The sequence below is a fragment of the Xenopus tropicalis genome, chromosome 2 (assembly GCF_000004195.4).
Source record: "Xenopus tropicalis strain Nigerian chromosome 2, UCB_Xtro_10.0, whole genome shotgun sequence".
Lineage (NCBI taxonomy): Eukaryota > Metazoa > Chordata > Amphibia > Anura > Pipidae > Xenopus > Xenopus tropicalis.
In genome coordinates, this window is record NC_030678.2 from 76,340,958 (window position 1) to 76,358,978 (window position 18,021).

At 37.6% G+C, this 18,021-nt stretch overlaps 1 protein-coding gene across 1 annotated transcript in view; it reads right to left on the bottom strand.

Annotated features, from left to right (window-relative positions):
* morc1 (MORC family CW-type zinc finger 1) overlaps positions 1–18,021 on the bottom strand; it is a 108,011-nt gene that overhangs the window by 45,687 nt on the left and 44,303 nt on the right. Inside the window, exons 11-15 of the mRNA XM_031896211.1 lie at positions 12,340–12,465; positions 9,213–9,292; positions 4,467–4,525; positions 1,063–1,142; positions 688–828 (exon numbers count right to left, since the gene is read on the bottom strand). Coding sequence (XP_031752071.1) covers positions 688–828; positions 1,063–1,142; positions 4,467–4,525; positions 9,213–9,292; positions 12,340–12,465 — 486 coding nt within the window. The remainder of the gene's footprint in view (positions 1–687; positions 829–1,062; positions 1,143–4,466; positions 4,526–9,212; positions 9,293–12,339; positions 12,466–18,021) is intronic.

Consider the following 18,021-nt stretch of genomic DNA (forward strand, 5'->3'; position numbering starts at 1 on the left):
TTAATTATTAGGAATCTCACAATATGAGAGTCTAAAATCTGCTAACATTTCATAATGCTAAAAACAAAAATTAATTTAAATTGTAAAAGTAATCGGAGGGCACCGCTAAGTAAATTTATGTCAATTAATTTCTTTGTGTAATGCACTTTAAGGCACATATACCTATGGTTTGGGAATCCTAACATGCATTTGTAGCTCTGGGAACTAAAAAGCAACCCAACAGCCCCTATTATAATATATCACTAAAAAATTTTAACTGGATCACAGTTTGCTCTAGTTTTACATCAAATCATTTGGGCTAACGGCACACATATCATCTCTCAGCTGGCGTATTTTAGTTGGCAAGTAAATGCTAAATAAGCCTTTGTGCCACCTGTCATTTACATAAATGAAACTGCATGTCACAACACAAATGTGGATTTATAGGCCAAATGGGTGGTATTGGGCATTTTATCAATGTCTGAAATTAAGGAATGTTACATAAGCCATAGGCTTAATGATCTACTGAAAGCAAACATCTGATTGGTAGTTCTGGCCCTATATACCTAGTCCTGGTACTACTTTATTCTATCATGAATCATCAATTTTATATCTGGACTTAATTTCTTCATATATTAATGATTTAATGTTTTCAAATACATTTTTCAGCTTTTCATGGCAATGCCAACTCTCTCTAAATAGACATACCTTAGTTCTTTATTAAGCTGGCGCCCAACTTTCTCATGCATTCGGATTAAGCGGTTGTTATGATAAATAAACATTCCATCTTGACTTCTAGTTTCTATGTTTAGGCCATATTTTATATAAACGTGTTTTAACTGTTTTTCTCTAAAAGATGGGAAAAACATGAAAGGTTAAACCAATAACATCTTAGATGTAATGTTAAGCTGGTAAACTGCTTTTACAGCAATAAAAAAAGACCAAATATAGATATAGGTATTGCATATAAATGCAGTATTTGTCAAAAATATAGGAGCCAGAATTTTGTTTCCCTTTAGGAAAAAATATAGCAAAATAATGGTACCTAATTCTATAATTACAAGTTGTAATTATTTTACTCACCTTTTCTTCTCTTTTAGTATCTGACACTTCTCATCTAGTTTCTTCTTGTTGTTGATTAATAAACAATGTAAAACTTCCAGCTAAATACAAAGGTAGGGAAGTTATTCAGTTTTTAGGAAGCAACACTGCAGGCTCTTAAATGGCATTATGAATGATTAAAAGCAATTTGCACTTTCCAACTGGTAAATGAAGAACAGTTATGTATATATATTCACTAAATACATTTGGCTAGAATACACAGTACAGAGCAGGGGGTCTCTAAAGCCTCCCATCTAACAATAATCAACAATACTCAATACATAAGCCTCACTTATACAAGACAATTGCCAAAATTACTATTAGGGCTGCAAATATTACTGCCATTTTTATGACATATAATCTCTATAGAAATAAAAATAAACCCAGAAAATTCACAATCCAGTGTTGGAAACACCTTGGAAATACAGTTTTAAAAGCAGATTAGACAGACTCTATGTATAATTATGGTAAGTAGGAAGTCCAGCTGGGTCTCACCACTGGATTTTAACTTTATTTACTTTAACTTTAAACACATGTATGTAAGCACCGTATAAAGGACACATTAATGTCTTTCCACCAAAGAAACCTTTGTGACTCACAACCTTCAACCCAGAACGGTGGCAGTCGCATTTATAATCACTATGTCCAAAATGCCAACATTCCCACCTCTAGCTACAAAGTGGCCAGCTTTTCTTTTACAAACTTACGAATAGAAATTTCTGTACGGGACTTTGTTTTTTTGTAAAGTGAGACGGTGTTACTTGGAGTTAAATGACGAATCCTCACCAAGTTTAAACTCCAGCTTCTGAGCTAGGGTCTATTGCAGCTTTCTGAAAGCCCCAGGTCTCATCATCTAAACAAATTTGTACTTGCTATAAACCCAGATGTCCATGCAAGTGCATCAAACTTTAAAATCACATCCATGGGGTCAGATATTTTTATAGGGCTCTAAAGAAGTTCAGCAGAATCACGGTCCTCACACACAGCAGCTGTACAAAGTTAAAGGCAATGGAAAAGTACATTAATGTGTCCTGACTAAGGGTTTATGTAATTAGAGGCACAACGGTGCAGGAGCTTATAGCAACCAATCAGCAGATAGAATTTACTGGTCACCTGTTTAAAGCAATCATCTTATTGGTTGCTATGGGTTACTGCAACTGGGCAAACTTTGTGCCTTTTATTACATACTGGGGCTAGAGTTCAACAAAGGGGACAGTATAGCTACATTCTGACACAAAGTCTATAAACAACTTCATTCTGCAAATTAAGGTATTGTGTGTTTCTGTTAGACAATAATTTTAGTTGTTGGGTTCTCACAGAGGCTACTACACTCCTTTTAAAGGGGAAGGAAAGGTAAAAACTAAGTAAGCTTTATCAGAAAGGTCTATGCAAATACAGCCATAAGCACTCAAAAGAAACACAGGATTTCTTGTCATCTATTGTGTATACATGAACTTTGATATCTGACTTCCTCTCTCAGAAAAAGTCTTTATTCTGGGGGCCAGAATTTGTGCAGCTCTCTCCTCTCTTCTGCTCCTCCATCGCATAAGAATTCCCTACCCCTCCCATCAGAATGTGTGATCTATGCTATCAACAGCTAGAGCTGCAGCAGGAAGCTATGGCGACCAAGCTAAAATGGCAGCTGCTATCTTAAACAAATGGAGGAAGTTTATAGGGCTCTTTACTCAGGTATGGTAAAGTTTGCTGCAGAATAAATATAGTGTTCTAGGTGGCACTATTGTGGCTAATCTATTGGCAGTAAAATGCCAAAATGACTTTCTTTCTCCTTTAATTTCAATAAGAGTACTCTGTCAAGGACAAAACTGTGTACAAGATGAATTCTATTCTGATCACGATGCATATATGTTTGATCTACTACTAATTTGGTGTTCAACATTATTTCATGCATCGGTGATGTCACGTGTGTAGAGTAAGCCTGACAGATGCTACTGTGCAAAATGCACCAAAGCACTCACAGAGCAGTCAGCTAATACAATAACATTATCTGCTCAATTTCATTTTCTTTTAAGCAGTACATTGAGGGTATACTGCAGAATACAAATGCAATAAAGACATAAGTTTTAACCTTTACACTGCAAAAAGGACAGATGGATTTTAATTGTAATCTAGAACTTGCCAGCAAGTCAATCTGGCAGAATCTGCAAATAAAACAGCAGTATTCACAATACCGATGGTTTATTATAATAAACTATAATAACCAAGTATTTTGTTTAGATATTTTTTCTATGATAACCACAGATTTGTAAATGCAATGCATGTTATGCATGTTATGTTTGTATATATGTATGTATGTATGAGTAAAATCATATTAGGAGTCATTTACTGGAAAAAGTGCCAGAGTACTATGGGGAGCAAGGCCTCATCCCTTAGTGTTTATTAAAGCAGCAATTTTTCCCCTGATCTGACTATGGTCTGTACGATACCAATTTGGAAAGTAAGGATGAAAACATCTGCCATTCTTACAAGAGTTACTACTTTTGTATACAAACAGAACTTGCAGATATGAATGATAATGCGATACGACACACTATATTCAAAGGTAGTGTCCCAAACTCTAATAATAAAGAATGGAGCATTCGCTTTAGCTAACAAAACTAAACAATTCGGACTTGTCTCAAAGGCCCAATCATTTTCACACAGAATTCAAAATGATTTCTAAAGAAAAAAATGTCTAAAGCCTGCTTCTTACTGCTGCCAGTTGCATGGTCATTACCTGAGTTCCCTCCATTTGGCCTGTATTCTGACTTTGCTACTATTTGCCAAGACCTTGGCCTGCATATTAGACTCTGCTGACCTGTTGTCTTCCCAGACCTGCATTGACCTTTGGCACTGTCTACCAGCGTTGTCCAGCATATAGATTCTAGACTGTCACTATCCAGCCAGTATTTCCTGATTATGCTACAAAACAGATCTCAGCCTGGTGTCACCAAAGAGATGCAAACATACCAAGAAACCTAAACATTATTAGACTGCAGATGCTTAATAGAGGATACCAATTTTTTCTATACAGGTATGGGATCTGTTATCTGGAAACCCATTATCCAGAATTACAGGAAGGCCATCTTTGGTCCATTTTAAGCAAGTAATTCTAATTATTAAAAATGATTTTTCCGTAATAATAAAATTGTACCTTGTACTTGATGGTAACTAAGTTGCATGAATCAATATATGTTCCCTTATAGAGAAAACCCCAGGTCCCAAACATTTTGGATAATAGATCCTATACCTGTATATCATTTGTCTATACTCATCTGGGATATGGAAGTCACAAATATGATAATATGTGTAGGGGGAATGCCACTTTGAGAATCCTGTGTTCTTTCTCAGATAAAGACAAACTTTGCGCCTCACTCACAATATCATACCTCTTTCTCACTGACATGCTCAGCCATCTTCTGTTCTATATCAGCTACAGCTAGGTTAGCTGGAACAATAAATATGGGTGAAGAATTTAGTAATATGCAGAGTATCTGTTGATTTCAAATTTTAATATAAATAATATTATAAAATTTGCATTTAGCTGAGTAATGTATGTAACATGCAATAATTTATAACCGGGCCTTATATAATGTGGAAGGGGCAGAAGGAGCATATTTTAGAAGTAAAATCTGATTGAGCCTTTTTTGGGGGTTTAGCTGATGCCTGGAAAGGAAAGCAGATGTTGGTGCAGGGAGAAAGTATAACAAAATGTGTTCGCTTTTTTAAATAGTGTTTATTTTGGAGAGACAAGAGCAGATTTATTGTTTAATATACAAGTTCATCCCTAAGGCTCTAGGCTTTCTCTTCTCCTCTCATAGCTTTGGATCGCAAGTGATTAAACACTTGTACAAATACAGTCTCAGTGCAATCTGGAGAAGGTATACAAAATGCATGTTATTTTTCTGCTTTAATTAGCTCATGTGAGAATTACTGCTTGAGATTGGATACTTTGTGCCAGGGTGTGCACTGTCAAAAACCGTCAAAATATTATTGAACTACAATTCCCAGCCTTCAACAGATAGACAGGGTGGGTTTAAACAGAATGTGTGTGGGCTCTTATTTGTTTTTTTTCTTTGAAGATATTGATAATTTTGAAGGACAAATATGTAGCCTGTTCTAGAGAAAATCAAGTTTCACAGGTAATTTTTTTACTTTAGATTTGTAGTACCTACAGTGGTGTGAAAAACTATTTGCCCCCTTCCTGATTTCTTATTCTTTTGCATGTTTGTCACACTTAAATATTTCTGATCATCAAACACATTTAACTATTAGTCAAAGATAACACAAGTAAACACAAAATGCAGTTTTTAAATGAGGGTTTTTATTATTTAGGGAGAAAAAAAATCCAAACCTACATGGCCCTGTGTGAAAAAGTAATTGCCCCCTGAACCTAATAACCGGTTGGGCCACCCTTAGCAGCAATAACTGCAATCAAGCGTTTGCGATAACTTGCAACGAGTCTTTTACAGCGCTCTGGAGGAATTTTGGCCCACTCATCTTTGCAGAATTGTTGTAATTCAGCTTTATTTGAGGGTTTTCTAGCATGAACCGCCTTTTTAAGGTCATGCCACAACATCTCAATAGGATTCAGGTCAGGACTTTGACTAGGCCACTCCAAAGTCTTCATTTTGTTTTTCTTCAGCCATTCAGAGGTGGATTTGCTGGTGTGTTTTGGGTCATTGTCCTGCTGCAGCACCCAAGATCGCTTCAGCTTGAGTTGACGAACAGATGGCCGGACATTCTCCTTCAGGATTTTTTGGTAGACAGTAGAATTCATGGTTCCATCTATCACAGCAAGCCTTCCAGGTCCTGAAGCAGCAAAACAACCCCAGACCATCACACTACCGCCACCATATTTTACTGTTGGTATGATGTTCTTTTTCTGAAATGCTGTGTTACTTTTACGCCAGATGTAACGGGACACGCACCTTCCAAAAAGTTCAAATTTTGTCTCGTCGTTCCACAAGATATTTTCCCAAAAGTCTTGGCAATCATTGAGATGTTTTTTAGCAAAATTGAGACGAGCCATAATGTTCTTTTTGCTTAAAAGTGGTTTGCGCCTTGGAAATCTGCCATGCAGGCCGTTTTTGCCCAGTCTCTTTCTTATGGTGGAGTCGTGAACACTGACCTTAATTGAGGCAAGTGAGGCCTGCAGTTCTTTAGATGTTGTCCTGGGGTCTTTTGTGGCCTCTCGGATGAGTTGTCTCTGCGCTCTTGGGGTAATTTTGGTCGGCCGGCCACTCCTGGGAAGGTTCACCACTGTTCCATGTTTTTGCCATTTGTGGATAATGGCTCTCACTGTGGTTCGCTGGAGTCCCAAAGCTTTAGAAATGGCTTTATAACCTTTACCAGACTGATAGATCTCAATTACTTTTGTTCTCATTTGTTCCTGAATTTCTTTGGATCTTGGCATGATGTCTAGCTTTTGAGGTGCTTTTGGTCTACTTCTCTGTGTCAGGTAGCTCCTATTTAAGTGATTTCTTGATTGAAACAGGTGTGGCAGTAATCAGGCCTGGGGGTGACTACAGAAATTGATATTGAAATTGAAAATTGAAATTGATAAACCACAGTTAAGTTATTTTTTAACAAGGGGGGCAATCACTTTTTCACACAGGGCCATGTAGATTTGGAGTTTTTTTTCTCCCTTAATAACGTAAACCTTCATTTAAAAACTGCATTTTGTGTTCAATTATGTTATCTTTGACTAATAGTTAAATGTGTTTGATGATCAGAAATATTTAAGTGTGACAAACATGCAAAAGAATAAGAAATCAGGAAGGGGGCAAATAGTTTTTCACACCACTGTATGTTTTGGAGCTTGGGCACTATTTTTGGGCCTCTGCTGACCATGTCCACACCTGATGATTGTAGATATTTCATAGACAGGTGCATTGCTGCCATGAGGCAATTTGAGAAATCTACCTTAGGCGTAGGATTGCCACCTGTCTGGGTTTTGACCCGGACAGCCCTTCTGAAAACCGGGCTGTCCGGGTCAAAAGCTCCAAAGTTAGGAAAACTGGGCAGGACTCAGTAACACTGACGTGGTGATTGGCCAACGCTGAGTTATAGCCCCCACAACATCACTGTCCCGCCTCTTCTGTGACCCCATGACGTCACCCCTCCCCGGTAAGAAAACCAGCAGATGTGGCAACCTGACTTGGGGATCGGTGCGTGGGCCATTAAAAACTATTAAAGGAGAAGGAAAGGCAAAGTCACTTGGGGGTGCCTAACATAAGGTTGTCCCATACAGGAGCAGATTTATGAAGGAACTGGAGAATACATAAACATTCCCAGCAGTTTTTTTTTCCTATTTACCAACACTTTGCAGGCTGTTAGGAACTTGTTACCAAACTGAAACATTTATCAAAGCTAATGAAGGTGTCTGTTTGTCTGAATGTGCTAGAACATATTAATTTTTAATGGGGTGTTGTCTTTGCAGCTCAGCAGCAATGCTGAGCACTAACACCCCTCTGAATCATTATTTTCAAAAGCAAATTGTAATAACAGCTTAACAATGTAGCTAATTATTTTCAACACTGAAACAAATTTATTGGAAAGGAAATGGTTTTTAATCTTTTATCAACACAGTAATCAAACAGTAATTATCATTAAAGGGGAACTCCACCGAAACACAACTTAAGCTTTTTCAAAAGGGGACATATTGGATAAATGGAAAAAAATGTAATTTTGTAGGCAATTATGAATAATATACGGTGCTGGTTTCTCAGTGTACTGAGAGCCGTCGGCTCCCCAGCTCATTCAGAGAATTCAGCCAGCAGGAAGTGGAACAGATGGGCGGGGCTAGTGGGGTTTTGGTTAAATTTCTCAATAAATCAGTCTGAAACACAACTATTTTAAGCACAATCCTTCTATATCTAGAGGAGTATAATTCACTGGTACATTCATAATTTTCATAGGATATGTCTCCTTTAAATAACTTTGCAATACACATCAATTAAAAAATATGCAGCTTTTTAATCATTTTTGATGTAATAATATGGTTTGAAACAGCTACCTAAGCCTCAAAAAATAAATTTTTATGCCTTCAGTGTGCATCCTACAAATCCCACAATCCCTAGTTTTGCAGCAGGATTGCAGCATATAACAATGATTTTTATTCATACTTTTTGAAGGAACAGATTACGATGATAGGTATATAAGAGGTTTCTATGTTGTGTGGGGCTTTTTAAAAAATTTTGGTTTGGAAGCCAGAGTTCCCCTTTAAGTATAAATTGTAACTTCTTTATTAACTGTGTACAGAATGTTCCATTTCTACAAAGTTAACTTTATTACTCTATTTTACTGTTAAATACTGTATATAATACACAAAAGCCATGCATATTCTGTAAATTATATTCTTGTAAATGGTGCTTAGTGATGTCATCAGGGATAATTGGTGCTTAGCACAGGTATGGGATCCCTTATCCGGAAACCCGTTATCCAGAAAGACGAATTATGGAAAGGCCATCACCCATAGACTCCATTATAGGCAAATAATTATAATTTTTAAAAATGATTTCTTTTTTCGCTGTAATAATAAAACAGTACCTTGTACTTGACCCAACTAAGATATAATTACCCCTTATTGGAGGCAAAATAATCTTATTGGGTTTATTGAATATTTAAATGATTGTTAACAAACTTAAGTTATGGAGATCCAAATTAAAGATCCCTTATCCGGAAAACCCCAGGTCCCGAGCATTCTGGATAACAGGTCCCATACCTGTAATATAATTTCTGTCACATGACTTACTGTAACTTGTATATTATACTAAATAAAGTACCTCCTGTTGAAAAATATCAGGAGTATAGAAATTAACTCCATTAAATCCATGGCCAGTATAAAGGCACTTGGCCTGGTGCCTCATGCATTATACGGTCATGAAACTCCTCAGTGACTTATAATATCCATATATTTTACAACACAGAAAATTTTATTCACTATATATCTCAGATTGCCATGACCTGTATACTGTAAAAGCACACAGTTGCTTTTATGTTTTTATTTTGTCATACAACGTCTCTGTAAATCTTTATATGCTTATATTTTACAACAGGGGTACATTATCTCCGTTATGTATATGTATACATATGTGTGTGTGTGTAATGCATACACATGCTAAAGCACCCACCATTTTTTACAGCTACTTCTGCATTTTTTATCTCACGCAAAACAGATGTTCTTAGAGAAGGCATTTTGTACAGATACATCCTACAATAAATAAATGGAAAAACATGTTTGTGCATATGTGCATATTGTTGACACAGTTAAAGATGGCAGAACATAATATATACAGAGCATAAATATGTTAAGAAATCTCAGATATAGTGCAGGTACATGTGGTATATTTCAGTGATTAAGACTTTCCAAACGTTGAAAGGGAAATACATATTTGCTTGCATTTGTTTTGAACCCTTTGCAATATCGAATTAGAAGAAAATATGCAGAAAATTTTCCTTACCTACAAATAAACAAAAGGTTTGCTCATTCTGAGCGTACCAAGCTCAGCAAATTGCTTGTCTCATTGCTGCTAAAAGCCCTAACAACTGGAATTGCACCTTTAAATAGCTCAGTTAAACCCTACCAAGGTTTGTGCCCCTGTATTAGTTCCTATAGCTAGTATAAAATAGCTAACAGGTCCAGATTAAGAAAAATATAGGGCTTCATAAACTTCAGTGAAAATGTCACGGTTATCTATGGAGTAGCACATATAATAATGTTGATCTTTGTGCAGCATGTAGAGCCTAATGCATTACCATATCTGGGAAGATCAGATTTTGGCCTAATCTTGGACTCAATCTGTCAAATCCTGATGTTTAGCTAATATGAAAAACATATCAGGATCAAACTCCTGCTGTAACAGGAATCTTCCTGAGCAATAAACAAACTTAATTATCTGTTCGCACTGGCAGCTGAACCCCATCAGCAGCACCTCCCACGAGTGTTTTAATATTTATATCAAGGCAGCCATCACTCAGTTTACTACTGTGACATTTTCTTCATTGGATGATTTGGAATTCAATCAAATTCTAAAAACATCAAAGCAAAACAAAGCCTGAAACAAACAACTGAAAATCTCTTAGCTGATAAAATGCGGAACCCAAAGCCTGTTCTGCAACCCCTTTCATCCACTTTTGGACTGAATGACCATTAAAATGAAAGCCTCTTGTAAGCACAGTAGTTACAAAAATTAACCCCAGCTACTGGTTATACTTAACTTCTGCTCTGCCCAATTTAGTCTGGTGCTTCCTGGGTTTTAAAACAAACTGCTTAAATCATGCACTGGTCACATATAGAAGATTACTATATTACAACCAGGTGAATGAGGTTTAGGATGATGACAAATGTGGCACTTTGTTGTTTGTGGGTAACTGCCTATCCCTCAGATGACAGAGCTTCCAAAAATGCCTTTTTTTTTTTTAATATTTTTTCAATTTAATCTGGAAGAGTGGGGTTGCTGTATGTAAAACACTTAACAACAAACTTAAACTTAAAACATTTTACACAAATATATAATCACAGGGAAAAAGCCATCTTTCACATTTTCCAGCATTTATGTTAATTCAAAGGCTGGAGCGCCGGCACGGATCAGGCCTGGGTCAACGGGGCCCACCCCATAGAGGGTACCCCTTTTCTGCACTAAGGAGTAAGGAGTAAAAGTTCATACTGTATAACTACAAATAATATATGCTAGCTAAAGAAAAGTTTATGCAAGAATCTATTTTAAATTCAGATTTACAACATTTCTAGTGTTCAAGAAGTGAATAAACACTCCTAAACCCAGCGCTTCTTGATGAAAAGTCCGTATATATAAATCTTCAATGTAGTGGGAAACTAATGTGAATGACGTGCTGCTTCCTCCTGATATCAGCTCCCCTTTAGATGAGCCTCAAAGTATATATGCAGTAGTGTTGATGGAAGTGCATAAAAGTGAAACCAAAAATAAGAAATATAGTGCAGATCAATGGAATAAAAAGATCAAAAACTAAAAATAAATTAGGATGTGAGTGCTTAGTCAAAACACCAATGTTAGGTAAAGTGACCCCAACACTGTATATATTATATAACATTGGTGTTTTGACTAAGCACTCACGTCCTAATTTATTTTTAGTTTTTGATCTTTTTATTCCATTGATCTGCACTATATTTCTTATTTTTGGTTTCACTTTTATGCGCTTCCATCAACACTACTGCATATAGGTTTACAACATTGTTGCATCAAAATATTGTTATGTATATTTATTGTATTTATATGTATTTTGCATATAGAATCTGTATCATAAACTCATGGTGGCCACTAAATAAAAAAAAGAAATTCATCAAAATATGTAGCTTGTGAACAGAGAATAAAAGAGAAGGCAATTTCTAATAAAAAAGGCTTTCACAGTATTGGTGTAGGATGGTCCTTGCTAATTTAGGATGCACCCAGAGGTAATACTACAATCCTATGCTTAGAATGGCTTCATGTAACAGCTTATTCCTAACATATCTGTGTAAGGCTGTGGTTGTGGTGATTTAAATATACAATAAATCATACTTATTTCACTTAGGGGCTGATTTACTAAGACACGAATTCGAATTGGAAAAATTCCGTTTGGAAAACGAACATTTTGCGTCTTTTTCGTATTTTTTGCGATTTTTTCGGCGCCTTTACGACTTTTCGGAAATTGTCGCGACTTTTTCGTTACCAATACGATTTTCGCGAAAAAAACGCGAGTTTTTCGTAGCCATTACGATTCGCTCGTATCTTGTTGCAACTTTTTCGTATTGAACGCTCGTAAGCGGCGGGCGAAACTTTCAAACTTAGCATGATTTTGGAAGCCTCCCATAGGACTCAATGGCACCCTGCAGCTCCAACCTGGCCCAAGAAAAGTCACCATACTGAAGCTTGAATGAATCCGAATGCTACGAAAAAATCGCAACATTTTGCGCAACTTTCGTAATGGCTACGAAAAAGGCGCGACTTTTCGCGCAAGTTTTAACGCTACGAAAAAATTGCCAGATTTTACGCAACATTCGGATGGCAACGAAAAAGTTGCGATAATTTTCCGAAAAAATCGCCAAATACCGATCATTACGAAAAAAACGCAATCGGACGCATTCGGCCAGTTCGTGAGTAAGTAAATGGGCCCCTTAGTGTGTGCAAAGATCCAACCATTTTTACAATATATATATATATATATATATATGTGTGTCTCAAATACTAAATATATAAGAGGCTGTCAATCTATGTTATGTTTTTCAGAAATATAACCTACCTGGGTCTATATAAACTGTATATCAGCTGCTTATTATGAACTCTTGTTGCTTGAACAAAGACCTTCATTCGAGGATCAACATACAATACTGAGATATAGGCCTTCAGTGACCACAGTTCAGAATAGCTAAATAATACATAAAAGGCAAAAAAATTATTATTATATTTTAGTAGAAGCCATTTACCAGCACACAAAAATACATTTTGAGTTTTCAGGCAGGTTACAACTGGAAAAATAGCAAATGTGGGAAGTACAAATCCTTTCAGCCAGGCATTTATTGTTTAGGGCTGTCAAGTACTTTTGCAAATAAGTATTATTTCCCTATTTTGTTTTAAGGAGAAATGTCAAGTACCTGTTTACAGCTCATTTTTTCCCCTCATGGACTATGCATTTTCTCCATTTAAAATAGCATCTTATTAAGGGCCACTGAGGTCAAGCTAGTTACTATACACATTGCATTGAAAGGCCAACTCTCTTAAAGGGGATGTAAAATAAAAAAAATTATTACCCTACATAGCTGTGTGTTTATCCTTGTTTTAACTACTTTACCACTATATTTTTAGAACAACATCTGTTATAGTGCTTTCCTATCATAGGGCTATATACACATTTAAGATTTTGACTTTACATCTCCTTTAGAAAGACCCACTAAACACCAACTCTTTTAGCTCTATAGACTAATTGAAGTGATTTATCAGTAAGCAACAGCAATCCAAGCATGCTGGAGCAATAATCAATGTCATCTTCTCATAGATTTACTTTTTTCATCTGTCAAGATATGTTTTTGTGAATTCCATAAATTGTTTATGTGTTACTGTGCGTGCTTTGCTATATGTACATATGTACAGATCAATTTGAGTAAGTATGAGACTACAGAATCATTCACCCAATCCAACAAAAGTTCAAAAATCAATGCTCTTAAAAGGGCTAGCTTTAATAAGACTAACATGTTTAGCAGTAATAAGGGGAGGTATACTCTGGGTTAGGAATTGGTTATAACATGTATTTTTATGGTATTCTTTCCCCGCCATGACACCGGATAGGAAAAGCCAGCAATACCTAAAAATGACATAAAAATTTAGTACACAGAGAATGTGGAGAAGTTTAATATTATTACAATGTTTCATGCAATTTAAAACACCAGAAAAGGCTAACTAGTTCCTGTGTTGCAATTACTGATGTGCAAAATATCCTAAATTGAATTCCACCCGTGAAGCTGCTGAGTCCTTACGCTTCTACAATAAAAAAAACTTGACCCATTTAAGCATTTTCATAGCTCTCCGTTTTTTGGGAATGTGCACCTCGTGATACAATGCATCACCGCAATGTAACATAGTAAGTTGGGTTGAAAAAAGACATACGTCCATCACGTTCAACCATAATGCCTATATATAACCTGCCTAACTACTAGTTGATCCAGAGGAAGGCAAAAAAAACCCATCTGAAGCCTCTCTAATTTGCCGCAGAGGGGAAAAAATTCTTTCCTGACTCCAAGATGGCAATCGGACCAGTCCCTGGATCAACTTGTACTAAGAGCTATCTCCCATAACCCTGTATTCCCTCACTTGTACTAAGAGCTATCTCCCATAACCCTGTATTCCCTCACTTGTACTGAGAGCTATCTCCCATAACCCTGTATCCCTTCACTTGCTAAGAATCCATCCAGCCTCTTCTTAAAGCTATATAATGTATCAGCCAGCACAACTGATTCAGGGAGGGAATTCCACAACTTCACAGCTCTCACAGTAAAAAATCCTTTCCGAATATTTAAATGGAACCTCCCTTCTTCTAAACGGAGTGGGTGCCCATGTAAACATGTATATTCTGCTACTTTCATTTTTCAAAATTAACTTCAGTTTTACACACTAGTGTTGATTATGGGGATGTCTGCCTGTACCCATAAAAAGTATCAAAAACTGATATAACACCCTAACAAAACTGCCCCTAACTGTATGTTGACGTACTGTTTGTATATTTAACCTTTTTAGTGCCATAGGACGTAGATTCTACGTCCTAGGCACTAAAGGACCAAAGTGCCATAGAACGTAGAATCTACGTCCTATGGCACTTTCGGGTTTACAAGCGCTGCGCTCGCTTTTAAAGCAGCGCAGCGCTTGTAAAGCCTGCACAACCCCCTAGGCAACGAGCAAGTAAGGTCATACTCACGGATCCGGTCGCCCAGCCGCACCGATCCGGTCCCTTAGCCAATGACAGCAGTGGACACGCATTGATGACGTGTCCACTGCTGTCCCTTTAAATGTCGCCGCCCCCGCGTCGCCTCTTCACTCCTGCTGTGCACGTGTGACTGCTGGAGCCCCCCTGCTGCCTTCCTGCTGCCTTCCTGCTGGATTGGTCGCCCTGATTGCCTGCCTGCATTGTGTGAGCTGAACTACAACTCTCTAACCACTGTTTATTTTGCTTATTTTATCTCAACTGTCTAAAAATTTTTTTTTTTTTTTTTTTTCCATTTCTTCTTCTATCTTTGTCATTATTACACTTTTACACACATACACACTTATTTACAACTTTCCAAAGCACACACAGACACTTACACACACACTTACACTTAGAAAAAAAAAAAAAAAAAAAAAAAAAAAAAACTTTCTTTCTTTTCTTTTCTTTCTTTCTTTGCTTCCTTTGGCAGTCTTTTTTTTAACTAAAACTTTATTTCTGATCTTGCTCTATAATTATCTGATTTATTTGGTTGCATTTTAGTGTTTTTTTTGGCATTTTCATAATTGATTTCTGTTTTTATTGCACTGTAACTTTTGTATTGCTATTGGGTGCTGAATTTGCAGTGACGTTGGTGGATCCAGGGCTCTGGCCACCGATTTCATTGCAATTATTGTTCTTCTGTTGGTTTAGGTGGTTTTATTCGGTTTTACTGATTTTATGGTGTTTTATCTTTGCATTGTTCTTTATTGTGTGTTTAGTGCCCCAAAAAAGGTTGCTTTTGCAGTGACATTGGTGGATCCAGGGCTCTGACCACCGATTTCATTGCAATTATTGTTCTTCTGTTGGTTTAGGTGGTTTTATTCGGTTTTACTGATTTTATGGTGTTTTATCTTTGCATTGTTCTTTATTGTGTGTTTAGTGCCCCAAAAAAGGTTGCTTTTGCAGTGACATTGGTGGATCCAGGGCTCTGACCACCGATTTCATTGCAATTATTGTTCTTCTGTTGGTTTAGGTGGTTTTATTCGGTTTTACTGATTTTATGGTGTTTTATCTTTGCATTGTTCTTTATTGTGTGTTTAGTGCCCCAAAAAAGGTTGCTTTTGCAGTGACATAGGTGGATCCAGGGCTCTGACCACCAATTTCATTGCAATTATTGTTCTTCTGTTGGTTTAGGTGGTTTTATTGGGTTTTACTGATTTTATGGTGTTTTATCTTTGCATTGTTCTTTATTGTGTGTTTAGTGCCCCAAAAAAGGTTGCTTTTGCAGTGACATTAGTGGATCCAGGGCTCTGACCACTGATTTCATTGCAATTATTGTTCTTTGATTGCTTTTAGTGGTTTTATTCCATTTGATTTCAGTTGTTCTAGAAAGGTCCAGAGGTGCTAAGTTCAGATTGTTCTGGTAGTTTCTATTGCCAAAGGTTAACTCCTGGTCATCTCTTGCTGGCTTGAGTTTATCAAAAGGTTACAGTGAGTTTTTTTTTTCTAGCTTCTCCTATTACAAGTGTTCTCCTATTACATTATTACATCATTACAAGTGTTGTCTTGCTTTTTTTTTTTTTTTTTTTGCTTGCTTGTTTTGACTTTGCCTGCTGATTGCTAGATTTGTAGTTGTCTGTATATTTCTGGCACAATGGCCAAACGGTTTTACAGCACAGAGGAAGCTGCTAGGTATTGCATGGACTCCAGCTCAGAAGAATTTAGCGATTCTGGGTCTGAGTATGTTCCATCTGACCACTCTACTGAGGAATCAGAGATAGACGATAGTGACACGGTTAGCGCAGAGTTTAGTAGTGGTGGCACGCTTACTGCTGAAGAGGCAGAGGCTAGTGGTAGTGCCCAAGATGTACCCATGGATGTAGAAGAGGGTGAGGGTAGCACTGATGCAGCAGTTGGAGAGCCTGCGTGGGGGCCTCCCTGTAATTATGTCCCTGAAATTCCCCCTTTCACTGCAGTCCCTGGCCTCAGTGTGGACACCACTAATTTTGAAATTATAGATTTTTTTAATCTCTATATTACAGAGGCCATCCTACAGGACATGGTCCGTTACACAAATTTGTATGCTGAGCAGTATCTTGCCAGCAACCCTTTACCGGGTTTTTCAAGAGCCCAGGCATGGTATCCCACAAATATAAACGAAATAAAAAGATTCCTGGCTCTTACATTGGCAATGGGACTCGTAGAACGTAATTCTTTAGCTTCCTACTGGGATACCAATACAGTCCTTTCCATCCCTCTTTTTTCAGCCGTTATGGCAAGAAACCGTTATCAAATTTTATTGCGGTTTCTTCACTTTAACGACAACACAACGGCTGTTGCCCCTAATGAGCCCGGTTATGACAGGCTTTATAAATTGAGGCCCCTTATAGATAGCCTGTCTCAGCGCTTCGCAGAGGTTTACACCCCCTCCCAAAATGTCTGTGTAGATGAGTCCCTTTTGCTCTTCAAAGGGCGCCTAAAATTTCGCCAATATATCCCTAGTAAGCGTTCTCGCTATGGGATTAAATTTTACAAACTCTGTGAAAGCAGCACGGGCTACACTAGTTATTTCATGCTGTATGAGGGAAAGGACACTAATTTGGACCCCCCCGGTTGTCCCACTGACTTGACTACCAGTGGTAAAATTGTTTGGGAGCTCATAACTCCACTGCTGGGCCGAGGTTACCACTTATACGTGGATAACTTTTACACAGGCATCCCTTTATTTAGAGCCCTAAATTCTTTGGACACCCCAGCCTGCGGCACAGTCCACCGTAACCGCAAAGGACTGCCCAGGGAATTGCTGGATAAGAAACTGAAGCGTGGAGAAGTACATGCTCTAAGAAGCAATGAGCTCTTGGCCATAAAATATTCAGACACCAAAGTTGTTCTTATGCTTACTACTATCCACGATGAGACCATGATTGTCCAACACAGAAGTGGCGGTAGGCCCTCAAAAACAAAGCCCCTGTGTAGTAAAGAATATAGTAAGCATATGGGTGGTGTTGATAAATCCGACCAAATACAACATTATTATAATGCCACCCGAAAAACCAGGGCCTGGTACAAAAAAGCAGCAATTTATATGATCCAAATGGCCCTTTATAATTCTTATGTCGTTTACAAGGCGGCAGTACCAGGCCCCAGATTGTCTTATTATAATTATTTGCTGCAGTTGCTCCCTGCCTTGTTGTTTGGTGATGTAGAGGAGGTTCCTGACATGCCAGGTAATGACAATGTTGCCCGAATGGTGGGTAAGCATTTTATAGCACAAATTCCACCAACACCTAATAAAAGATATGCCCAGAGAAAATGTAAGGTTTGCCGTTCCAAGGGTGTTAGGCGAGATGTCCGGTATTATTGTCCCAAGTGTCCTAGCAAGCCTGCTTTGTGTTTCCACCCATGTTTTGAAGTGTACCATACTGTGGTACACTATGAGAGGACTTGAATTTTGTGTTTTTATAGGTAGGTTATGGTTCTCTGGGTTTGTTGGTGGAATAAGGATTTAGCATATCAGAATAGTGGACT